Source organism: Microtus pennsylvanicus, chromosome 8 (genome assembly GCF_037038515.1).
Source record: "Microtus pennsylvanicus isolate mMicPen1 chromosome 8, mMicPen1.hap1, whole genome shotgun sequence".
Taxonomy (NCBI): Eukaryota; Metazoa; Chordata; class Mammalia; order Rodentia; family Cricetidae; genus Microtus; species Microtus pennsylvanicus.
The window spans coordinates 26675776-26701731 of NC_134586.1; the positions used below are offsets into that span (position 1 = coordinate 26675776).

Here is a 25956-nt window from a genome sequence, read left to right on the forward strand (position 1 = left end):
GACACGCTTCCTGTGTGGTGTAAGACCATTCCTGTCCTGATTTCCTCCCTGAATTCTTAAATGTCACTCTGACACTTGTCATCGTTTTGTAGGTTGGTGTCGCTGTCATGGGCACACCTTCACAAGTATTTGGTGTGATGTGGGGAGGCGGTGCACTGTGGCCTGGGCCTGGGAATGTCTGACTGGGCTTTCTGTTCACAGAGGAATTTCCCAGTTGTGCTGGCTTGCTTTCACACTGGGGGTAGCTTACCAGGGTGGAAGGCAGGAGAGGTGAACCTCCTTGTTCGAGACAGGTTCTTACTCTACTACTCAGGATGGTTTCAAACACCTAAGTTCGAGGGATCCTCCTGCCTCAGTCCTCAAAGTGACTGGGACTACAGGGATGTGCCCAGAGAGAAACCAGCTTTAACCACTCTCTCCTATCATGTCGCTCTTTCCTCAACTAGAAGCACAATTTCGGTGTAAGTAAAGTCATTGTTTAAATAACAAACAGACAGGAAGGAGACTACTAAGTTTCAGGCAGACCGTTGGGTTTTCAGCCAAAGAAACTTGTAGGGCTGGAGAGGTGGCTCCGTGGTCAAGAGTCTCACATGGGCCGCTGGCAGCTCTTTATAGCTCCAGCCCGAGGTGATCGCATACTCTTTCTGCCCTCCTTCGGCATTGCGCTCAAGTGCACAAGCATATGCCGATACACAAACCCATAATTAAAAGTAAAAATAGAAGCTCAGAAAAATTAAGTCCTAATAATTTTTCTTAGTGTTGAGGCAGCCAGTATTAGAGATCACACCATGTTGTCACCAGCAGGACTCTGGAGGCAAATGAGAGCACGGATCAACAAGGAGCCCATGCTTGACCCCTTCCCTCTCCTTAGCTGTGGCCGTGAGCCATCCCATTCCTTCCTGGAGCTAGCTCCCGTCTCTTTTTTCTTTCCTTCCTTCCTTCCTTCCTTCCTTCCTTCTTTCCTTCTTTCCTTTTTTCGTTTTTTTGAGACAGGATTTCTCTGTAGCTTTGGAACCTGTCCTGGAACTAGCTCTTATAGACCAGGCTGGCCTCGAACTCACAGAGATCCCATCCCCTGCCTCTGCCCGCTGAGTGCTGGGATTAAAGGCGTGCGCCACCACCACCCGGCTGTATTTCATCTTTTCTAAAGCAGCAGTTAGAAGAGGGAGATGGTGGTACAGGCTTGCATTCCTAGCACTGAGGTAAGGCAAAAGGGCAAGTATTCAAGACCAGTCCAGAGCAAGATGCTATATCAAAACAGGCTGGAGAGGAAGTTCAAAGTTAGCAGCACTGGCTGCTCTTCCAGAAGATCCATGTTTGATTCCCAGCACTACAGGGCTCCTAACCAACTATCAAGAGACAGCTCTAGTCCCAGGGGATCTGATGCCCTCTTCTGGCCTCCTTAAGCACCAGGCACACATGTGGTATATAGACATCAAATAAATAAGTTTACACACACACACACACATCAAACAAACAAAAACAAAAAACAAAAAAAAAGGGGCCATGGCAGCCACCTTGAAGGAACATGTTAAGATTGAAATGAGAACAGCACTGTGGTGGCGCACACCTTTGATCCCAGCACTCAGGAGGCAGAGGCAGGAGGATCTCTGTGAGTTCAAGGCCAGCCTGGTCTAGAGAGTAAATACCAAGACAGCTGGGGCTACACAGAGGAAACCCTGTTCAAAAAAAAAAGTCACATACACAAAGCAACACCCAAAGAATGGAATGAGGCGGACTAGCAAGGTGGTTTTGAGGGCAAAGGCATTTGCCACTAATCCAGGCAACCTGAGCTCACGTCCCTGGACTTGTGATGTCCCACAAGGTGTCCTCTGACCCCCACAGGTATACATGGCACTTGCACAAGCTCCCTCCCCACAAAATAAATACACAAGTAAATAAAACTAATAACATTTTAAAAAGAATTAAGCTAGCTGACCTATACCAAAATGATCCTTTTCTTGAGCCTGTGCTAAATGTCACAGGCCAAGATGTATGCAGAAGATATTTACAGGCCTTGAGGCCCAGTGTCATGGCTTCCTAAGTCTGGCCAGGCCTGTTACACATTTTTAGACATATCTTCCAGGCGAGCCAGCGGTGCCCATTGGGTTTGGCCAGCTGGAGCTCCTCAGAGACACCTGGGGAAGCTGGAGGAGGGCTCCGGAAGACAGGTTCAGTGTGGGGATAGGAAGGCAACCACAGGTTAAACCATGCTGCGGAGCTGGTGCCAACAAAGACGACAACATCACACTCTGGGGTGCCAGGCTTGGCGCACACCAGCTCATTTCCCCGGTGTGGTCACCTATAAGGTGGCGTCAGCTCCTTTTCCTGAAGCACTGGAAGATAAGCAGTTGTGAAGGCTGCCTGCAGGCAGGAGGAAGCCACTTTAAACCTGGTCTATCACCTCTCAGACCTTCACTCCACAGAAGCCTTCAGATGCCGGCTGCTCAGTGGGGTCAACTTTCCCTGTGGCAAAGCTCAATTGTAGCTGAAAACAAAACTGATTTTTGCTTTCTGAGCAGGTCTCGTGGAAGACGAGAAGAAGGCCAACAAACAGGGCACTGTGCCAAGTTATGTGTGGTCACACCCTCCTCAGGCCAAGGTTATGCCGCCATCCTCTCCAGTCTGAGATGAAGAATCTGGATGCCAGCTCCTACTTAGGTATCCACAACCCAAGTGTGATTCTCTGAGAAATGTATCCAGGTGAGGAGTGGACAGGGCAGGGGGACAAGACCTCTACTCATTTGTAAACAACGAAACAGATGTCAAGTTCCACTAACAGACAAAGGCTGGCTCCACGGGGTGACCAATATAGACGGGCTAGAGTGGAGACCAGGAGTCAGGAAAGACCACAATGTGGAGAGCAAGGGCAAGAGCAGGAACAAGGAGGTGGCCCTGGGAGCAGCTGGGGTTTGAGGTGAAGCAGAAAGTCGGAGCTCCTCCCACAGGCTTGAGGAAGCACCGGTGTGTTACAGTCTTCATAACAATCTTCTGTAACTAGCGTGCTGTCCTATGGCTGCTTTCCCACAATGACATATCACTGTCAGTGTGAGCTGCTGGTGGACAGAGGTGGCTTTGATAATCTCAGAAAGCAAACACGAGAGGGAGAGCGCAGTAAACGGCAGGAAAGGAGGCTGAACAACGCCTCAGGATACACAAGCTGCTCCACCCCAGAATCAGGTCAGAAGCACAGGCTAAGAGCTGGACTGGCTGGGAGAGGCGGCAGTGTGGTGGGGCGCTGCAGAGGGGCCCAGGGCGGTTAATGTGTTTTCAGCACTTCCTGGGTGGGGAGACCTCAGTGTTGCTCGTGTGAACTTCACCCGCCCCTTACAGACCATTCTGAGGAAGGAGCTGCTGCTGTGCCCATTTCAGAGATGGTAACCTGAAGCCTTGATGTCATAGCCAAAGCTGTTCAGCTGGTGAGCAGTGGGGCCGGGACACTCCCTGTGAGACGTGAGACTCAAGCCCTGACCTACAGTGCGGGTCCTGCATTGACTGCACCAGGGAGCGCTGGGGCTGTTGCTCCCTTGCACTGGCTAGAGCTCATGGTGTCGGCAGCCCTTGGTGAGCCATTTTCTCAAAAAGTGCCAGAGTAGGGCAAGCCCTGCTCTACTGCTTACTTAGAATGGGAGCCTCCCATTCACAGATGCCAGCGGGAATGCATGGTGCAGGGACTGAGCACTGGGCCTCCCAAAGCATTGCCAGAAACTAGATCTGGACTGAAACACTTTATCAAGTGATGCCCAGGTCACCGTCTAATTGCCTCTTATTCCTTGTTTATTGCCCCCCCCCACACACCTCCTTTCTTGATTAGGCTCAGGTAGGAAGAGGTCAGAGCCACCTCCGCAGTCAGGAGCTTGCCTGAGGATGCACTGAAGTTGGTTTGGGGTACATGCCCCATGTGTGTTCTGGTCACGTGCTCACTGATGTTGTCTACTCAGCAAGCCTCCTCTGCTACTTTCTAGGAGCTGACCAAAGAGTTAAGAAAGCAGAACATGGGGGCAGTGGCGTCTATCAGTGGGGTGCTCTTCTTGCAAATGAAATCTTAAAAGACTTTTGTACATGAGTGTTTTGGCTGTATGTATGTGCATCATGCACATGCCTGGTGCCTGAAGAGGCCAAAAGGGGACAGTGGATCCCCTGGAACTGGAGTTGCAGGTAATTGTGAGCTGCTGTGTGGGCGCATGGTACTTGGTCCTCTGCAAGAGCGTGCTTGTCAGCCACCTCCAACCCACAGGACACGTGTGTGCTAGGAAAGTACCCTATCCTGAGTCATACTTAGCCCCCCCAAAGGGTTCCATTTATTCCTGTTAATTGACGTGTGTGTCACGTGTTGTATGTGCCATGAAATTCGTGCTGAGATCATATTCTCTCCTTCCAGGTGGGCCCCAGGGATTGAATTCAGGATAGTAAGCTTGCTGGCAAATACCTTTACCTGTAGAGCCATCTTTTTTCATTTTTCCTGTTTTGAGACAGAGTCTAAATATAACCAGCGCCAACTTGGAAGTTCTCCTGTCTCAGCCTCTCAAATGGGCCAGGCCAAAGCGGGAGTTTCACTAGGCATGGTTCCTCAAGCATGAAGGAATGATTTTAATGTTCTTGATGATTCTGGCATTTTTCTGTCAGCAGACATTGGTTTATAGAATTCCTAACATTCATGATGAGCAAAGACCTCCAAGGAACGATGGGGTGGGAAGAACATGAAACAGTCACAAGACCTGGAGAATTCTGATCTCATGACATGGAAGCTTTGGAACAAACACGTCTGGAGAGTGAGAAAAAGCAGGGTTGGTGCTGCCAGGGAGGTTGGGTGGTACTGCAGAGTCCCCAGTCTCTTCTGAGGGGACAGAAGTGTTCTAAAGGTGATTCTACTGACGGCTGCTCAACTCTGAAAATACCAACCACTCAATAGAGGGCCAATTGTAAACTACCTGATGTGTGAACGTCTCAACGAAGATATTAGGGGGAAAAGGGAGCAGAAGGATCTATTTACTGATCCCTCTAATGGGCAGCAGCTGGAAGCTGAGGGTTAAGAGCACTGGGCCAAGCTGGAGAGGACACTATGGGGGGCAGGTCTGTGCTGCTGTGGGGCTCTCGCTGCTGGGAGAGCCCCTTGATGCTTCATCCATAGGTGAAGCTAGGGGGATGTCACAAGCTTAACTGGCATCCAGACCCAAGGACGCTCACTGCCAGAATTTCTGAGAGGAAACAGAGTTGACAAAGGCTGATGGGTGGGAGGGGCTTTCTTTCTCTCCCCTGGCCCTTAGCTGCGGCACGGCTGGATATGGGCCACACACTGAGACCAGGAACCTTAAGGACTTGCTAATACCGGGCAAGATTTATCTGGAACTTCTTTACTTATGGTTGAGAGGTGATCAATAACAACTATGAGCTCTTACCAACACAGTAACTTTAATTAAAGTCTTCATTATGGCACACACATATGCACACACGGAAACACTGCTTTTGCTTTGCCCACAGACTTCATAGTTCTTTTCTCCCTGAAGCTTGAAGGGCTGGCAGTGGACAGCATGGGGCTCAGGGCATGCAACCTGTGTATTCTCTAGGACCCAAGCCTGCTATCTGCCCCAAGAGGGTATCCCAGGAGCTATGTTAAACAACCTTTCCTTACGCCTTAGGCCCACAGTGACATACTTTCCTCTGATCTCAGCGGGCCCGCTGTGTTGCCCACTGCCATGTCCCCCATCACAAAACCCCCACATCTTACTTTGCTCCACTACTACACCCTGAGGTAGAGCTGAGGGGTCTTGGGCCCCAAGCTGCTGGGATCAGGTGGCTGCACTGTCAAGAACCACGCACCAGCCCTCCCACAGACTGGCTGCCAGCACTTGAGCTCAGGATTTCACACGCCTCTTCCTGCTTCTTAAGTTTTGCAGCCCCCATTTCTATCTTGACTCTTTGTACAAAACGGATCTGAGAAGACTTCTGGGTATATCTGGCATGCAGTTTCCTCCCCCACAGGGCAACAGATCTACTTAGGAATGAGTCCCCAGCTGCTCCTACCCTAGCCTCAAAGTTCTCTCCACCCTGAGCTCCAGCTCCTGCATAATACTCAAGCCACAGGCTGCTCCCCTCCCAAGACCTCCACTCTCAGGCTCTTAGGGTTCTTTCTGTGGTCAGGGCAGCAGCCTCAAGTCTCCTATTATCATCCTGGCTATTTTTTCATCCTTACTGTTTTTTAAGTTTCTTGGCCAAGGCTGTGTCATGTAACTTATTTTTCAATCCCCAATCCTGATGCATAGTAAGGTACAGAACAGATGCTCTAGGAATGAGTGGCCCACTTGGCTGTGAGAGCCTGGAAACATGCTGTGGATTCTTGTATGATGACGACCAGATGTGCCTATCGAGTATAAGGGGGTGTTTAGGGATCAGGATCAAAATGTCTTTATTTTTCTGAGGTCTTGCTCTGTTGCCCACACTGGCCCTGAACCCCCTGGTTCAGGAGATCAAGTCTCAGGCCCCAAGTGCTGGGAGTTCAGGTATACGCCACTATGTCAAACTCAGAGATGCACATCTCCAAAGCTGCCGCTTCCCCCCACACACACACCAGTACAATATACATCCACTAAAGCACCAGCAGCAGGAGGCCCTAGGAGGGAGCCTGCTCTTCTGTGGTTGGCCTCCGTGGCTCCAAACTGTCCCAGCCAGGGTTCTTCTCAAGCTCCTGGAAGAGGAGCTGCCGCTGGAGGTTCCTCAGGTTCTGCAGGACCTCAGGAGACAGAGGCTCAGATGACTCATCCAGTTCTGGTTCCTCCTCCTCTGTGAGCCAGTCAGGGGGCTGCGGGGAGCTTCTGGAGATGTAGCCCTGGTCCGACTGCACTGACTGCCGCTGCTCCTCCTCAGAGGAAGTGCAGGGCTCCTTGAGCACCACCACGGGCCTCAACCAGCTCTCCTGGGCCTGTCCGCTCAGACTCTGCTGCAGCACCGAGAGCATCAGGCTTTCTAGCTGCTCTCTTGCATCACCGTGGAAGAGGTCAGGTGACAGCATCGGAGTGCTACATAGAGGCAAGTCATCTGAGTCCACAGGGAGGCAGAGGACACTGTTCCTCTGGGCCCCCAGTAGCGGGCAGGCCTCGCTGTCTTCTGCCAGGGTCAGCTGGGTCACAGCTCCACTGCCATGTGGGAGAGGGACAGGTTCCACCACATGAGCCACAGACACTTGTTCTGCCGGCAGCACCATGGTCTGGAGAGTCTGAGCCACGGGTTTTCTCTGTGGCCGCAGCTGTGGATCAAGCTTTGCTACCCCGCTTCCTTCCTCACTGACACAGACATTCACCACCAGGCAGCCCTCAGAAGGCTCCCGCATCAGGGGCTGCTGTTTGACAATTCTTCCCCCTGGTGGCAGTAGTGGGTCTTCAAACACTTCCTCATCCAGGGATGGGAGATCTTGGTCACCTGCTAAGCAGAGGTTCTCCCGCTCAAACCAATCAGGGTACTTGGTTTGCCACTCCTGGAACCTACCCACAGCCTCCTTGAGCTGCGCACCACTGGAGCTCTGCAGGTAATTCTCCCCCGTGAGTTCCTTGATATGGTGCATCCGGCCAGGCTCAAACATCTCCAGGTCCTGGATCCGAAAGTAAACCTCCTCAAATTTGTCCATGAGTGGGTACCTGGAGGTGATGTTGAAGAGGTCAGGGACGTCGCTCTCGCTACTAATGCCACTGAAGTAGCAAACAATGTAGGTGCCAAAGCAGGCTGGCCTCTTGAAGTCTGGCAGGATCATGTTCATGGCTGCTGTGAAAAGGTCCCCTGCAGGCTTCCATTGGTCACACCGTAGCTGGACAGCAGGCTCAGCCCAACCCAAGATGGCCTTCCACTTGGCCTGGGTACCTCGGGAGCACAGGATGAGGATTTTGGAGTTGCTCTCCACCATTTCCTGTTTCTGACGGCCTACCCAGGTCATGACCCCCACCTCTGAGATAACCTGCTCTTCCAGGAGGTCAAGAGCTACTTCGGTGCCACAGGCAGTGATGAGGAACTGGGCGAACTTGAGAACCACCTCCACATAGAGGGGGTGGTCGGCTGAGTAGATGATCCAGACTTTCCTGGGCTTCAGAGGCAGGGGAGTCAGCTCAGCTACCGGCGAATTGCCTGTGAGAGACAAGAGAATACGAGCTGATGCTCACATGCTAGACCTGGGCAGCGCCCTCTAGAGCAGTGGCTCTCAACCTTATGGCATATCAGGTATTTATATCACAATTCATAATAGCAAAATTATAGCTATGAAGTAGTAACAAAAATAATTTTATGGCTGGGGGGGCTACCATAACATAAGGAACTGTATTAAAGGGTTGCAGCATTAGGAAGGGTGAGAACCACTGCTCTAGAGACAGCCTACAAGCTACCTGTACCAAAGGTAGAGCTTGGCTGTCTTCAGCTAACAGCCTTCTGGGTGGGCCAGATGCTGCTACACTGCCTTGCTGTGATGTTCGAGAAATCAGTGAGGGGCTTCCGTGAAGAAGAACCGATCTCCCTCCTCCTTCACCCCTACACTCCCCCCACCACAGTTCCATCTGGTTATTGGCTGATACTTTAATCATTTTAAATTTTAAAAAAAGCTGTGGTGGCACACCCCTTTATTCCAGCACTTGGGAGTCAGAGACAGGAGGATCTTTATGAGTTCTAGGCCAGCTTGATTTACATAGTAAGTTTCAGGCCAGGAAAGGCTGCATAGTAAGACCTCTAGACCTCCTAAATCAAGATAAATAAAAGTACTAAAAGGTACAAGGATCTGCCTAGGGAAAAGAAACACCCACTCAGGAAGAGTGCTCCCCACAAAATGTTCACCTTCCCTTTTCTGGCTAAGCAATTAGAAAAAGAAATTTCTAATTTCTGGGCCCTGTGTTTTGGTTACCCAAAAGCCCTTTCTGCATGAGGTGGATACGTGTCCTAAGTGAGGATGGAGCCTTCCTCTGGTATGAAAGTCTGACTAGAGACACATTCTATCCACCTACCCCAGGAGCTCACGGCCAGGCTTTAGAGAACAGCCTTGTGCCCAACAGCGCACATGCTACTCACCGCTGCATTTCGAGTCATCGCTGTGTTTCTCAGGATCAGAACCTGCAGGGAAAAGAAATCTACTGAGTGCCTTCAAGAGAAAAGGCAGCAGCTCACAGGTGTCAGGGCCAGTGGTACTGAGTGACGAAGGGAACAAGGGAGCAGGCCCTAGTTGGTGACAAGATATTCCGGGCCTCTGCAGAGACAGAGGCATATAGCTGTGTGGGTGTGAGGGCCGAGTCAGCTGCTCCAGGAAGCTGTATGAACAGAGAGCTACTAATGCCCGACACTCCATCTTTCCCCCTGAGGAATGGGTCTGTGGTGTTACAGTCTAGAGACTGTGTGGGAAGTGCTGGGCCCTTCAGTCAGCTGGGGCATGGATTATCTGCGGTACTCAGCAAGTGGAGAGCCAGAGACCTGAGCTGGGGTGTCCTCCCTAGCAGCCCCTCTCTAGGGTTCTGCTTCCCAGACCTCTGTAAGCAGACTCCACTGGAGGGAAGGGCGGTCCACGCAGGAAGCAGACATCTTACAACACTGCCTCCCAGAAGCAGCCCCCATGGCCCTTGCTACACTTCCTCCTCATGTTCTCAAGATGAGGAAGGGGAACTATATTCTTAGGTAATTGTTGCCCTTGGACACATGACCAGGAGGATTACTTCTTTTTGGTCCAGGGAGGGAACCCAGCGCCCCATGTATATTATGCAAGTGTTCTACCTCTAAATTACGGCTCCTAAAGAAGATTTAGAATCTTAATTTCAACCCTCATTCTTTGGGTCTTTGCCCAGAACTGTCAAAGCCAGTCTAATGACTAGTGAGTGAGGTTTCTCCTGTTCAACTCCCTGTGCTGGGGACACTCTAGGAAACAGCAGGAAACGTAGTAGCAGCTGGGGCATGGTTCAGCATTAACATTGAGATGTCACATGACTCTGCCCAGAAACCATAGTCCACACGGATATTGGCAAGTGTAGAAATAGCTTCTTCCCAGATGACTGAAGACATTCTGTCCCAGGACAGGAAAGCTTAGCCCTTTAGCCTGTCATCCCCCTCCTCCCAATTAGAACTTGGCCAGTAGAAGAGGATGTGGGGATTGAGCAGTTACTCCAGGTTCTTGGAGGCACCCATTTTACTGAAAAGGAAATGAAACCTAAGGGCAAGTGACTCCTCTGAGTACAAAGTTGGTGAGAGCAAAGTCCGCTCTTTGAGTCAGGGTTAAGAGCCCGAGTCTTCTCTGTCACACCCTGCTGCCCCTGGATTGTCTCTGTGCTCAGAGGCACAGGCTGGGGACTTGAGGATGAGGTTGTTCAGGCTGCTCTGTCTGAGTGATCATGGCTGATGCACGGAAATCCCACCCTAGCTCCTTTCAATCTGTTGAGTTTAGCGACACTAACTTGAACAACAAAAACATCACTGTGGCAAAGGCACTGAGCAAACATCAGGAGCCAAGCTCTGAGGGAGAATTCCTGCTTGTTCCCTTTAGCCCTCCCCGCACCTGAGGACGTGCAGATCATTGTAAATGCCATCTTGTCACAGAGAAGCCTGAGGCTCAGGGAGCTCCACATGGAGCTGGTCTTTGATTCCAGATCAGACTGGTGCCTGGTTCTAGGTTCCTGATAGCTGAGATCTTAATTAGGCACGGAAGAGCAGAGTGGAGGACACCCCTTAAACACAGGATGACAGGTCTAGACTGTGAGGCTGGGGCAAGAAGGGAGGACACATGGGAAAAGAGAAGAGAGGAAGCCCCAGCATACTCCTTACCAGAAAGCCTCCAGGTCATGCAGATGGTCAGCAGGATCACAGAGCCCACCAGCAGAATGGCAATGACCGTGATGAAGCAGTACACCCACAGGGGAATAGAGTCTGTGACAAGCAGAACAGCATGAGTCTGGGTGGGCCCCACACACCCAGCCCAGGCTCTGTCCTGTACCAGGCTACACTAATGGTTTCACCCTTTGGCTGGCTGTGGGTACATCCTGCCTTCCTGGATTGGCTCAGGGATCAGCGGGGGCCTCGTGTGGTCCCTTGGGAATGACCTTGACTGTAGGAAGGACTTACCTGCAAGAGAATCTGTAATAGAACAAAAGGAAACAGGACAGGGTTACTCTTAATGATTAGCAGTCACCCAAGCCCATCACAGATGCCCACCAACGGCCCTAACCTATCACAGATGCCCACCAACGGCCCTAACCTATCACAGATGCCCACCAACGGCCCTAACCTATCACAGATGCCCACTAACGGCTTTAACCTATCAGAGATGCTCGCTGATGTCTTACCCCACCAGAGACAGCACAGACATTGGCAAATTAATACCTGTGCCTCAGTTTTCTCATACATGAACTTGGCGTGTTAAAGCACTTCTATGGAACATATTCTAACCTAGTGGGAATAACTATCCCGTTCTTCAGCCAAGGAAACTAAGTTGGTAAGAAAGGCAAAGCCCTTTGCCTTCAGGTGCAGACTGTGCAAGGTGGCAAGGAGTCCAGCCCACGGGTGTCATTCTGCGCTCCACCTTCACTACCGTGGTTCAGAACTAAATCTCCCTCTCCGCATGGTCAGGACCTTTCTCCATGGACGACTTCATCACGCTTACCCCATATATACCAACGACAACCATTTCTCTCTTACCTGGGATCTTTGGGATGTCTGGGCAGAACACGGTCACAGCATGTCTCAAGCAGTCATTCAGGCAGCTGTTGAAGAAGGGCTGGACCTGGGGGAGCAGAAGGGTGAAGAAGATGCCTTCTCATACTCTGGGATCAGATGTGAGTGACAGACCCTGGTTGGCCAGGCTCAGGACTCCATGTAGCTGTTGAGCCGCATGTGGTAGTGTGTACCTAGACCCCAGGGGCTCGAGAAGCCAAGGTAGTCTCCTCAAGGCCAGCCCTAGGGAATACGGTAAGACTCCATCTCAATGGGCCTATGCTCCTTATTTTTCAGGGTGGCTGTTAGACCAGGTTTCCCACTCATATCAGGCTGGGAGGACCAGGAGGAGAAGGCAGCCAGAGGCTCCTAGCCAGTAGTGGCTGGAGCTGCCCTCCTTGCCTGCCTCAGAGGAAGGCCACCTGCGCACACTACTCTCCTGCCACTCCACCCACTCACCTGCACGTGGTGGCGGCAACACCAGTTAGAGTTGCTTAGAGGAAGCGTGGCATTGGCTCGCTGGTGGAATTCTTCTTGTCTGGGCTGGAGAGAGCAGCAGAAGCTGGTGAGACCTTGGGATTGTACATCTCCAAAGAAAGCTATTGGGAAAGTGACCCTCTGTGGGCCAGAGCCCCTCTTACAAGCCCCAGAGGGAGAAATGCTTTTCTGATTTCCGCTCCAGGAAAACTGTCATTTCTGCAGGGTGACTAGCCTGTGGTAAACTCAGGCACATTTGCTCTGGCTGCTGGGACTAGGGCATCTATGCGTATGCAGCAGGTGTGCAGCACAGCACACTTTCTGCTCTCTTGGCCTCATCTTACCTATTTCCCTCTGTCTTAATCTCATTTCTTTTTAAATTTCCAAATAATTTTTGAGAGAAAGTAGAATAAATACAGAGGCCAGGCAGGAATGTGGAGGCGTGGAGAGCATGCACTAGATGGGTTGTGGAAAATGCGGGTGGGGCGGTGGGCTGGCCAGTATCATCACTACTTTAACAACTGAAGACTCAGTCATGAGGGGATCCTCAAAACAATTAACTATCAGGGAAGCAGAGAAAGTAACAAAACCTGACACTCTAATTATTCTTGCCACTTAAACCCTCCCACTACCCTCTCCCAATAATTAGTTTCCTTAACTACAAGTTTAGGACAAAATTAGCCCAAGGCCTTCAAAGGCCTAAGCAAACTTTTAAGTTTAACTTCTGTTATTTAAGGATTGCAAACCTTTATCTTACATCTATTAAATGCAAATCAAGTGATGTTATTAAGCCAAATCCCCAGAAGATTGATGGGATGAAATAAAATTTTAGTTAACAACTAATATCTTACAACTTTAATCTATTTCTCTCGTCTGGGAGAAGACAGCAGAAGCCTTGGCAGAGTCATTTTTTTACTTTCAATTGCAATCCAATCTGAGCTTCACCACAGGCTTGGGAAAGAGAGAACTTAAACCCCTGTATTTAGATTCACAGTCTAAAGCTTACTCAGTCACTTTAGCTATGCTCACAAACTATTCTCAACAAACCACAAAGATACCAGAACCCTCTGCCTTCTGAGGTGCACCTGAGCACAGTGTTGGGCTTTGGCAATAGGGTTAGCCAGGAGGGAGGAAATTGGAGGATTTGGGAGGTGTGTTAATCTGTGTCTGAGGGGGCAGGAAATACAGGTACCGCAGGGATTTGCTGAATGTCATCAAAGCAGCTTTGGTTGTCCGAGTGTGGAAAACTCTCCAGCAGGATCTGGTAGGGGGTGGACTCATTCCACAGGGTGAAGCTCACTCGCAGCTGCTGGGTGTCCAAGGTCTCCACAGTGATGTTGGGATCCCACAGGCTGCCTGCCAAGGGTACAGGGTGGGTTGGGAATGAGGGGCGCATGTGTGTCCATGAGCACATGTGTCATGCATGCTAATTTGCCCAGGTCAAGGTCTTCTAGGTCAGCCTGTTACCTGAGCTCACACACGATGTGGTCATCTTCATCCTAGGGTCCTCGCAGTCTGCCAACCCCAATAAAGGAGAAATCAGTAAGTCTTTGCCTTGAGAGAGTTTGTTCCTGAAGATTTTGGTCTTTCGTTTTGTTTTTCTAAGATAGGGCTGCTCTACATAGTCCTAGCTGTCCTGGAACTCACTATAGACCAGGCTGACCTCAAACTCACAAAGATCTACCTGCCTCTGCCTCCCATGTGCTGGGATTAAAGGCATGAACCACTAAACCCAGGCTGTTCTTGCACATTTTTGACACAGGGGCCAAGATTGCTGTGCCCCTGGGGAGCCTGTTCAAAGACGCCCCTTCACAGCCTGCTCCAGGCTCAGACAGCTGGCCCTGGCCAGAGATCCCATCAAATAGAGCAACCTGGTTCCTAACTTAGGGAGCCCTCCTGACTCAAACATACTGATCCTGAGTCAGAGCTTGCTTCATGTGGCCAGAAATCCCTGTTTTTTTTTTCTATGTATGCGTCTTTCGTCCATCATGGCCTCTACCTTTTCTACTCCAGAGGCCCTTCTGTCTCCGCTGCAGCCTCTCTGACTTCCCACAGGAGCCCTGGCTGGGTGCCAAGTGTCAGCATGTATCCATTCATTCATATTTTTCTTTTTGTGCTCATAGAACTGAGGATCAAACCCAGACAGGCACCTTGCCACTGAGCACCTGGGAAGCAGTGTTTCTAACGGGTTCCCAGTCATTTAGCAGGTACTTATGAGCCCCCCGTGTGTGATGTGGCCCTGGGCTCTGCACATACAGTGGAAATTCCTGTTTTTCTCAGGTTAATTCTATAGAAGAAACCAGTGGAAGTGAACTGACAACACTCAGTACACAAGGGAAGCAGACGAGCAGACGTGTGCTTCTGGGTGAGGAGCTGTTGCCATCTTTAACAACCATTTCTTGGGCTGGGGTGTGGTTAAGTGGTAGTGTTTGCTCAGTGTGTAAGGCCCTGAATTCTCTCTCCACAGTCACCAATAAAACAAACAAGCTGGGCAGTGATGGCGCATGTCTTTAATCCCAGTACTTGGTAGGCAGAGGCAGGCGGATCTCTGTGAGTTTGAGACCAGTCTGGTCCACAGAGAGACAGGCTCCATAACTGCTAAGAAACCCTATATTGAAAAACCAAAACCAACCAAACAAAAATGACACAGAAAGATGTGGTTCAAATGTGGCTGGTGGTGACCACAGACAGCACGGACTGGGGGGGCAAGGACAGGATATGCAGGATGCATGCTGGACAAATGCAGGTGGGATGTGGGGCGTGAACAAAGTGAGGGAAGCCAAGTCCAGGAGGACGGCACAGGCACCACCCTTCCAGGAGCTGACATCTTCTGGGATGGAAGTACTTCTCTGGTTGCCAACACACCCCTGGGATCTCTACACATTTAACGGGCCAGCAGAGGACAGACTCTGTCTTCAAAACATAAAGGCTTCAGCCTCAGCGGGAGGCACTCTCAGGCCCTGGATCTGCGGCCACTGTGGAGCAGGCTGGATTCTGCTATCTGAGCGCCCTGACTGATTCTTCACCAAGAGCCCAGTACCAAGTGGACACTTGGAAGGGCACTCTTACCAGGCACCAAGATGATCTTGGACTTGTGGTTTGGGTCTCCATCATGTCTGGGCTTGGGCAGGTGGTGAACTGTCACCTCATACTCCTGGCCAGGATCTACCACAAAGTGGCTGAAGGAAAACCGCCACTGAGGACACAGGAAAAAGAGGTGGAATGGGTCACACAACACCCTCAGCCACTTGTATCCAAAGTCCCAATCTCATACCTCCCCACAATCAGCCAAAAAAAAAAAAAAGATAAAAGGATATCCAAAATCAGAGGCATGATGCCATTGTCCTTTCTACCTGTTTAAAAAAACATCCATGTAGACAGTCATGCCATTCACATGCTGAAGAATGATGGGCATAGGGGAGACACACACACACATGAACCAGGCTTACAGAATGCTTTGGTTCTGCCCTCAGCACTATGAATTTAAAAAATAAAATAAAAAAAGACAGCTAGGTCAAGTGGGAGGCACAATAATAAGCAAGGGTGGGTGTGCCAGGATCCGTTCCTCACTAAGGCTCACAGCAGGCAGCCATCTTGAACACAGTCCAGTCAAGTTGCCGTCTTACCGGGTTACGATGATTCATCAGGCTGTCCAGAAACTCAAACTCGATGCAGAGCCGCTCGTTGGTGCTCAGCTGCAGGACGGACAGCTCTGCCCCCTTCAGGAACAGAACGCTGGCTGCAGGCGAGAGAGGAGAGGGGCACAGATGCAAACAGCCCCAGCCCCCAGGGTGTCACACTTCCCTAACTCCCCACTTCCCTACTTGCAGAAAGTACCTTCTAGCAGGACAAGGACTAGGAAGTAGTACAAACAAAGACTTTGCAACCAAGTGGCCAGAGCCAGCAGGATACAAAGACAAAGACAGCCCTCCTCACCCTCTCAGAGACTGCTCCAGTCGCAGGCATCGAGCACAGCAGTGGGACCTACAGAGAGCACTTGCTGCCGCCCCTTCACAGATCCTGGCTCGCTCTGTTCAGAAATTCTGCAGTCCTTCCCCCCTAACGAGGTCTGGAGCATGTTTTAAAAGGTGCTGGCTCCTAAGCTAGGAGAAAAAGCAGCTGGAAAACTGCTACCATTTTTTTCTAGCAAATATTTGGAATTATTTATATAATTAAGCACTGCCTTTTTCTTTCAACGTAATAAAAAGTTAATGCAAGGGAAGGCCTTTCACAAAGACAGTGTGGATAGAAGACACTCATCTAACACCAGAGAAGCTCTTGCTGTATAGGGGACAGAGCTTTCCAGCACCAAACATGAGTCAGCGGTGCTCTTCAGAAGAGCAAACCTAAGTCCTGGCTGATGTGGCCACTCACCATCCGTCTGCAGTGTCCACTCAATGTGCAGAATAGGGACAAGTTCTCCGTGCTGGGTGGAGAAGTTCAGCTGGACACGGACGTGTTTGGGGGAAGACGGGGTCAGGTCTGGAGGGTTGATCCAGCTGTCATCCAGACAGGTACCTGGCCATGAGAACAACTATCAGAGACCTGCAACCAAGACCCTGAGCACCTCCTAAAGCATCCTGAGAGCTGCGAGATCCAACATGGATGGTTCAGCATCTGCAAATGTTCTCGACCTTCCGGCTGTGACCTTGGCAAGCTTTATGCCCTGCCTGCTCTTTTCTAATGCTGGTTGGGATGCCCACCAAAGTCTGGGTCTAAAGAACATCTGGGGAGAAGGGTTTTGAAAAGAAGCAGTCATTGGAAATGGGGGACACAGGAGGAAGGGGCAGTAATGAGAGCTTCTGTGTTTTTACGTCATCATCCCCAGTGAGCACTGACACAGAAGCAGGTGCCTCATCATTTAAGAACAAACAAACAAACAAACCAGGGGCTGGTGGTTGTGGCTCAGTGGTGAGTATTTGTCTGCTGTGTCTGAGGACCTGAGTTCTATATCCAGCATAGGAAAATACTTCTCATAGACCAAAAAAAAAAAAAGGTAAACAAATAAAAATAAAAAAGCAAGCCAGCACCATGGATGCCTGTGACAAACTGAATGGATCGGGTATAAGGTCAGGTACACTAGGGTACTAACCCAGGTGGCAACTAGTACTGCCCAGCTTCTGCATAACGAATGAAGGTTTTCCACAAGGGGCACTGGAGCCTATACACAAGATGGCCCCAGCAATGATAACCCCACCCAGAGCAGGCAGGACGCTCCTGCGGAAGTCAGCAGGAGGCCCTCACTTCATTAACAGAGCAGCAATAAGTGGAACAAAAAAAGAGGACTTACTATTCTTGACTCTGCAGCTCAGGCCCTGTGGGAAGAAAGCAGTCGTGATTACAGATGAGGAAGAGCAGGCTGCCATGGCCCGCCCACCTGTCACACCCCTTTGACAACAGTTCCCAAAGCCCTCCTGTCTCCTCACGTCTGGGGGCTGCGCTGCTCTCAGGTCAGGAGCCTGCACTTCTGTCCCCTCTGTCCAGTCAAAGAGACACATGTCCAGTGTGGTGGGCAGACAGCACACATAATTGAAGGCTTTTAAATTTGTTTTAATTTTTTTGGCTTCTGAGACAGGGTCTTACTATGTAGATTTGGCTGGCCCAAGGCTTGTTATATAAGACCTGGATGACCTGGAACTCACAGAGATCAGCTTGCCTCTAAGTGTTAGGATTAAAGGCCACCAGGCAGGGCTAGAACTGGAGGCTTTTTGAATAACTGTTATGAGCTGCGAATTTAAACAACAAAGACAAAACAGAGAGGGTTGTCTGGCAAAGGAAGTACTTAAAAAACCTTTTGAGGTTTTCAATTTTCCTAAGAGGTGAAAGGTCAAATTTACATTTTTGTTTGTTTGTATTTTCAAAACAGGATTTCTTCATGGGCAGGGCTTCTCAGGCTGGGCATCAACATACAGCTCACGGAACCCTGAGAGAATCACTATGCACAACTCGGCTAGCAACAGTGCTCAGAGAGCCACCTCCTAGACAGTGTCTGACCCAGGTGGTAGGGCACCTCCTCTAGAGTTTGCATCTAGTACTCCACAGCCGGAGCTGGCGAGGCAGCAAGGCAAAGCCCTGGAATTCAAGCTCTGCTCAACTACCCAGACTGGCCCAACCCACCCCGTGACCAGAGTCAGATGTGAAGCTGAAGGGAGCTGGGTAACGAGTGCACAGCGATGCACCGTGTGTACAATGGGTACTGACACCTACCCAGCTGGAGTCAGTACCAGACTGCAGGACTCAGGGCAATGTGATGCCCCAGGCTTCATTCACAAAACGGGCCAAGGGACAGTCGTGATGTCATGCCAGGATCCCTTCTGAGTCTGCTGTTTATCTGTGTCCTACCTGTTTGGGACATCAGTTCACATGCTCTCGGGGTCCAGCCTTCTTGTACCTGACCCAGTTCTTTGTGGTTAACTGTCCTTCACTGTCCCTGAACTCACACCACAGCCTACCAAATGTCCTTGCAAGTTTAGAGCAAGGCCCATCTGACTGTCTCTGCTCACTCTGACAGACAAACACCACAGTATCGCCTGTGAATTGGACACAGAAGGACAGAAACTGGCCTTGAGATTGGGAACTCTTACAGAAATGGCAAACATATAAACCCCATTTGGGGTAACTCTCTATTACCCACTACTAGCTGCAGCAAAGTGGGAGGGGTTGGGAGACACTTGGCCGACAAGCATGCTACATCTGGCAGCTTGGTACTTCAAGAGCTGCTGCTTCAGTTTTGCCTGTCTCTAACTGGACATATGATCATCTGTGAAAGAGAGCAGGGAGAAATTACCAGAACAATTCTATCAAAGTCCACCTGTGGCCTCACCAGAGCCAGCAGCTGCCTTGCTGTAACTACACTAGGCTGATGATCACTGTGGTGCAGGCGGAATGGCGAGGAACCAGCAGGGGAGGTGATGTTCACCACTACCAGTAGGCGAGGGGCATGTTACAAATACGAGGGTGGCAAAAGGAGGGGATGGACCCATCCTAAGTGACCGCCTTTGGTTTAGGAGTGACATGGGGAGCTATTGTTTTAAATACACCAGCACAATCTTTGCAAAGGAATCCCTATATTACTTGATAAAAATGAATTTAAAATGGAAGTTTATGATATTAATCTAAACTAAAGATTTTAAAATGAGATAAGCAAATAAAAATGCTATTTAGGGAAGGAAATAGGGGACTTTTTACTTTGTGTATAGGTGTTTTGTCTGCATGCCACATGCATGCCTGCAGCCTGCAGCCTTCAGAAGTCAGAAGAAGAAGCAGGATCCCTTGGAACTAGAGTTAGAAGCAGCCATGAGCCACTACATGGTTGCTGAGAACTGAACACTGGTCCTCTGCAAGAGCAGTGGTTCTTAACCACTGAGCCTTTTCTCCTTTTAATTTAATTCCAGTATAGAGTTTACACTAGTGTGTGTGGGAGGTACATACACACGTGTGCAGGTATACGTAGGAGCTAGAGGTGGATGTCAAGACGCCCTCCTCTGTCACTTCCTGCCTTTTGTTGCTGTTTGGAAACAGGGTCTCTCTTTCTACCTTATTTGATTTTTTTCTGAGACGAGGTCTCTCACTGAATCTGGAGTTCACTGCTCCAAGCCGGTAGTGAGCCCAAGACTTGCTTGCTCCTGTTTTCCAACACTGGGTTACAGGTGCACCCGCCACACCCAGCTGCTTTATGCGGCTGCTGGGATCTGAACTCAGGGCTTCATGCTTGCTTAGCAAGCGCTTTACCCACCGAGTCGCATCCTCAGTCCCTGCAATTTCTTTATTGTTTGTATTTGTTGTGTGTATGAATTTCACATGTTGGCACACATATGGAGAGGTCAGAGGACAACTCTCAGGAGTTGGTTCTTTCCTTTCGCTCTCTGGATCCCAGGGACAGAACTCAGGTTGTCAGCTGGGAGGCAGGTGCCTTTATCCACTGCACACCACAATAGCCCGTTATCTTAGTTATTTATTTGAGACAGGGTTTCTCTGTGTTGCCCTGGCCCCCGTAATCTTCTTAATAATATAAGACCCATTTGATGTATCTCTGGACACTACTAATATAAACCTTGTTCTGCCCAATAATTTTCTCCCCAGCTTCCTCCTTAATCCTTTCAAAATTCCTATCCCTAGGAGTAAGGGCATCATTCAGTAGGAAATGTTTAGCACATGTACAGTCTGGTTCAATCGCAACATCACACAGGCAACTGTGACTATCATCCCAGACACCAACACCAACCAACCACTCATTCCCCCAAAATAGAAAGACAAGGATATCATTTATTGGGCTGGAAAGATGGTTCAGAGGGTAAGAATACTGGCTGCTCTTCCGGAGGTTCTAAGTTCAATTCCCAGCACCCACATGGTGGCTTGCAACCACATATGATGAGATGTGTTGCCCTCTTCTAGTATTGTGCAGTTAAACATACAAACAGAACACTGTAGACATGATAGAATAGATAGATAGATAGATAGATAGATAGATAGATAGATAGATAGATAGATAGATAGATAGATCGATCTAAAAAAAGAGTATTATTTATTTCTGGGCAGTGGTGACTCATGCCTTTAATTCTAGCACTCGGGAGGCAAAGGCAGTTGGTTCCCTGAGTTGAAGGCCAGCTTGGTCTACAGATCAAATTTCAAGACAGCCAGGGCTACACAGAGAAACCCTGTCTCAAAGAACCAAGCCAAACTAAAACCAAAAAAAAAAAAAAAAAACCAAACCCAAAAAATCATTTATCAGCTACTTTCTCATGAATAGCTTTGCTATCCACCTGATAGAAATCAGAGAATATTCAGAATGATGAAGAGATTATGATAGCAGCTGAGACTCATTGAACTGCCCCCTTTTTTAATCATTATTTTTGAGTGTAATCCTGTACTTTAAACCATGATGCTGGCAGCAGCTTACCACATCTTAGCTTACATCAAGAGGATACACAAAGCCAGGATGTGGGATGCCCCTCTGGATGCTGTGAATATGTTTTATTACCATTGGTTAATAAAGAAGCTGTTTTGGCTAATGGCTTAGCAGAGTAAAGCCAGGTGGGAAATATGAACAGAGATATGGAGAGAGAGCAGGTGGAGTCAAGGAGACGCCATGTAGCTGCTGAAGGAGGCAGATGCCATGTAGGTGCCCAAGAGGTAACAAACTACAAGTCTTGTGGTAAAATATAAATGAATATAAATGGGTTAATTTAAGATATAAGAGCTAGTTAGAAATACACCTGAGGCATCAGCCAAACAGTGTTGTAATTAATATAGTTTCTGTGTGATTATTTGGAACTGGGAGACCGGAAAATGAACAAGCAGTCTCTGTTTACAAAGCCATTGATGGTCCCATCCAGGTCGGTGTGTGTGCACTCTGTGATGTTCGCGTGAGGACAGTCACCTACAAAGACACTTCTCAAAACATCTCTCCACCGTTAGGTGGCTCCAGGTTCCAGATCTACAGTAAGCTTGCTTTGCTCCAGAACCATGCCCCAGCACTGTGACCCTGACTCCAGTAGAGAGATGTTGCGCCTCTCCTCTGTACTCAAAGCAGGATGATTAAAAGAAGTGAATGACGGTTCAGCTCTGGGCATTGAGCCAACATTACCAACAGCCTGATACAGGTCTATCCCAGTGCGCACAGCCTGAGGTCTCCCCACAACCCGTGAGGAGAGCACCACTCCTGTTAGAGAGGAGGACACAGGGCTGCAGTTCAAGGGATGCGGAAGCTTGCCTGGGGCCAGGTCTTCTGACTGAACTCCAGACTGGTTGCTAACTGATGCCAGAGTCTTCTGCTGGCAGGTTAGCCTGACAAAGGCAGTGGGCAGTCAGGGTGAGAGCTGGTCAGCAGGGGCAGGACCTGCTTGCTCCCTGCTGATTACATCACTGGCTCGGTAGCTTTGCCTACAGGAGAGCGTCCACCATAGGAGCACCACAGAGCACTACTCTTTGACTTAGGGAAGAGTGATAAGGCTGAGCAGTTTCCGGCAACCACACACAAAAGGGCGATGCCAAACAGTCATTCTACCACGAGTCAAAACCGCAAGCACTCAGGAAAACGAACTGGTCATGGTAACATACATCCTGTCTGTAAACAGGGCACTGCTTGCCAGCTTTCCTGAAGAACGGCAGTTAGCGGGGACCTGAACTATAAAAAGTCTAGGCAGACCAAAGAAAAAGCATTCAGGGCAATACTTATGGCATCTCCAGGGTGGCTTTCTTGGGGAGATTAGTCACCCCAGTTTTGAGGTGCTAATTCCAGGCAGCCAGAACAAGTGGGATGACCTCAGTTTACCTCCACCTGAAAAGCAGGGGACCTTCCCTTTTTCTTCTTCTATTCTTTTGTACTTTGACACAACACATATTTACTAAGCCCCTAGGCTGTGCTTGCAGCATGGAGCAAGGAAGAAGGCAGGTATGCAGCAGCCTCCCTCTTTCCAGTCACAGGAGGGAGTCACTGAGAGCTAAATCCGTTTTCAACAGCCATTTTCTTTTTAGAAAGTGGCAGGCTCCCTCTAAGAGGTCCCATCCAGCCCTCTCGTGTGGAAATAAACCACACTGTGCCATGGATACAGTGTGGGTTTTCCTTTTCTGTAGTTCTGGGGCTGGACCCAGAGACCACTGAGTCACACCCCTAGCTCCAGCCCCTTTTACAAATGGAAAAGGGTTTACGAGCGCAGCGGGGCGGGGTCCTCCTTCTTGGTAGTCACACATCTCGCTGCTGTGGATGGCTCAGCAGTGAGAAGCAGCTGTGCTGCGAGAGCCTGGGTGAGAGAGGCAGCACCCACATGGTGGCTTTCAACCGTCTTTAACTCTAGTTCCAGGGCATACAACGGCCTATTAACTCCACAGCCACCAGCCACATCTGAGGTGCACATATATAAATGAGGGCAAAACATTCACACATAAAATAAAAAATAAAATCTAAATTAAAAACCAAACCAAAACAACCACAAAACCCAAAACTTTTATGACAGCGCCAGTAGCTTGGAACGTAGGTTAGCCTTTTTTATTTTTTATAGGTTAGCTTTTGCAGACTTTACAACCCCTTGAGCCTGTCAGTTCTCACCCCATCTCCCTTTCCTGACCTACAGACATCCACCTCCTCCAGCCAGACACTGCCTCACCTAGGGACACTGGCCCAAGCACCTTCCACCAGAAGGAATGAATACTTTAACTAAACTGTTTCTGAGGCCCCGCTCTGGAACAGAACCACCCAAATGTTTTTTCAATGAGAAACAGCCCAGCTGGAAGTTATTTTTCTTCTCCCTGGAATTTTGCAACCTCACCGGTTGTACAAAGAACACTAGCTCCCGGCTGCCTTTGCAAGACAGTTCCCACATCAAGACAACTTCACCCCAACACTGCAGTCCCAGGAGATCTCTCTTCAGGTTCAGTTTGCTTGTATTTAAAAGGCCATTGGCAAATGACTAACCACAAACAGCAGGTCTCGGTGTTGTGACACTTCTGTCCTGTCTGAAGATGTCACTCTGCTTTGCCCAATATGGGGATCACGACGACATTTCCCAACAGCTCTCACTCAGACTTTTTAAAAACACATTTTTTTTTCTGTGAAATAGTCACCCTCCCTTCCCCCTCTTTTTGGTAAATCTACAAAATTAGATAAGGAAAACTATCCTTTTGTTTCACATCCTCTGACTCAGCTACTGAACATAGTTTCTGGGGTCAGCAGTGGAAGTGGAGGGGAAGGGGCTGGGAAAACCAGTGGAGGAAAAAGAAGGCTTGGAGGGAAGAAGGGGAGGAAAATTTATCTGTAGAACAGACGGTCTGCTTTTGCATCTCTGTTTTTGCATCGGTTAGGTGTTTTTTTTTTTTTTTTTGGTTTTTCGAGACAGGGTTTCTCTGTAGCTTCGGTTAGGTGTTTTTGTTTTGTTTTTTTTTTTGGACAATGATTGTCAGGTTTAACAGCAAAGTTCAACTGACAAGGGTGTGCCAATTTCCTACGAGCACAGCGGGGGGTCCTCCTCCTTGGTAGTCACAAATTGGCAGACTTCCAACTCGGCACATCCCCCGTGTTTAAATCTCAAATCTGGGATTCTCGGTTCTGGGACACACATGGTGATGGAGACACACGCTGGGCGGTATCTGACAGCCCTCCGCTGGTGGCCAGGCCACATCCTGTTTGATTCCCCTGGGCACCAGGCTTGCCCTCACTACCCAACCTTGTGGGGACCCCTGTGGCCGGGCTGGGGTGACTGATACTGGTAGAGCTGCAGGATGACTTCCTAGGCAGCAGGGAGTTGGGTGCCAGTCCAAACCGGTTAAGGCCCCTTCTCTAGGTCCCTGTTTATCCAGAGCTGCCAGCCCCTGGTGTCTCCGTCCCCCAATGTGAAGGCCCCGACGAAATTGTCACTCCTGCCTCGCGCTGCCGGTGACGCCGCCGCCGCCCGCGTAGTTTCCCTAAAAGTCCCTCTCATCCCGCGAACGCACCGCGACTCCACTCCCGGAGTCGCCTCCATGTCGCGCTCACGCCCGGGGCCTCCTCAGAGTCCCTCCCCAGGCCCGCCGGAGCCTGGGCCACCCACCCCTTCGCATCCCCGACGGCCTTTGCCACCTTCGACAGCTCTTCGCGCTCCCAATCGCCCTTCCCACAGGTCCGACGACACCCCTCCACCACCCCCGAGGGCCCCAGCATCCTCGCTGCGCCCCGCTCCGCTGGGCTTCAGTCTCACCTCCCGCGCGCAGACCGGAGCAGGGAAGTCCAAGAGGCGCGGGGAGGCGCGGCCCAAGGCCAGCACGCTCAGCAGCAGGAGCAGCCCGCCCAGCGCGGGCCCGGGAACGACCCGCGGCCGGTGGCGCGGAGTCGCCATGGCCCAGGCACCGTCGCGGAGCGCTCGCGGCAGGCTTGGCCGGACGGAGAGGGCTCACGACGGGCTTTCCCAGCCCTGGACTCTCGCTCGGCTGCTTCGCAAGGCCTCCTACCCCCGGCTTCCGGCTCCTTCGAGGGCGGGCCGGGAGGGGTGGGGGCGGGCCTTGGGCGGGGCGGGCCTTCCTCTGGCCCCGCCCCCGCCATGCCCAGGTGCGCTCTTGGCTTCGTTGGCTCCCAGAGGACTGGAGCCTCTTACGGGACCCGCCCTCTGTCAACTTGCTATGGAGCCGGGAGTGCCCTTGCCATCGTACCCTCCCCGTTTACTCTGATCCTGTCCAGATCTGTTTCTTCATTTAGCCCTTTTCGTCTAGTCCCCGACTGGGAGCTCAAAGGAGTCTGTTTCCTCAGTCTCTTTCCACTCTATATGTTTTATACATTGTAGCGCTGTTAATAGAGAAATGAGCCCATCTCATCGTCGTAATGCTCATTTGTTCTAATTTTCCTGCACATCTTTCTAGTCTTTGATGGCTGGACCGTATAGTTTAAGTCACATTTATCAAGGCCATGAAATACTGTAGTTTCTCCCTTTACGCTTTGAATCATACATTCCCACGCTCAACAAACACTGGTGAGATCTGTTTATGTCACTCACGGAGGATTTAGCGCTAAACGATTGCATGCAGCTTTGTTTTTATTTTTTTCCCCACACTTGCGGTATGACTTACATAGCCATTTCTTAAAATTACATAGTAAGTTGAACCACAAATTGAGCCAAGTTTTTCTATTCTTGCCTATCTAGAAAGTTCAAGTCCAAGGACATTTAGAGTTTAGAGTGTGACCTATGACCTTAAACAATAAAACTAGAAGTATTTGGAAAGTAAATGCCCCATGAAGTCCCATTAACGGAATTACTTTAACTGGATGCGGAGCTCTGAAATGTCAGGCAAAGTGAAAAATAAAAAAAAAAAAAACAATTTGGACTGTGAAATCAGTCATCTCATGGCTGGAGTAAA

At 49.9% G+C, this 25956-nt stretch overlaps 1 protein-coding gene across 2 annotated transcripts; it reads right to left on the reverse strand.

The window, feature by feature from the left end:
• Positions 1-5393: 5393 nt before the first annotated feature.
• Positions 5394-25062, reverse strand: Il17ra (interleukin 17 receptor A). 2 transcript variants are annotated; one of them, XM_075982926.1, is made up of 13 exons: positions 24807-25062; positions 17426-17450; positions 16510-16653; positions 15762-15874; positions 15205-15331; positions 13603-13650; positions 13436-13491; positions 12118-12201; positions 11644-11728; positions 11071-11082; positions 10774-10875; positions 9040-9081; positions 5394-8112 (listed from the first exon to the last, which is right to left on the reverse strand). In XM_075982926.1, the coding sequence occupies exons 1-13, from the start codon at positions 24942-24944 to the stop codon at positions 6611-6613; spliced, it is 2478 nt and encodes an 825-aa protein (XP_075839041.1). In that variant the 5' UTR covers positions 24945-25062; the 3' UTR covers positions 5394-6610. The 2 variants fall into 2 exon arrangements, with proteins under 2 accessions (XP_075839041.1, XP_075839040.1); XM_075982925.1 differs by having other exon boundaries at positions 13328-13491.
• Positions 25063-25956: the final 894 nt, after the last annotated feature.

Excerpts from the sequence above, each read along its gene's own strand:
- Il17ra (XM_075982925.1), bottom strand. The coding sequence starts at position 24,944 with ATGGCGACTCCGCGCCACCGGCCGCGGGTCGTTCCCGGGCCCGCGCTG. Across the intron at positions 16,654-17,425 it reads GAGCTGCAGAGTCAAGAATA|GTACCTGTCTGGATGACAGC; the intron begins GTAAGTCCTCTT and ends TCTCATGGCCAG. Across the intron at positions 15,875-16,509 it reads GTGGACACTGCAGACGGATG|CCAGCGTTCTGTTCCTGAAG; the intron begins GTGAGTGGCCAC and ends TCTCGCCTGCAG.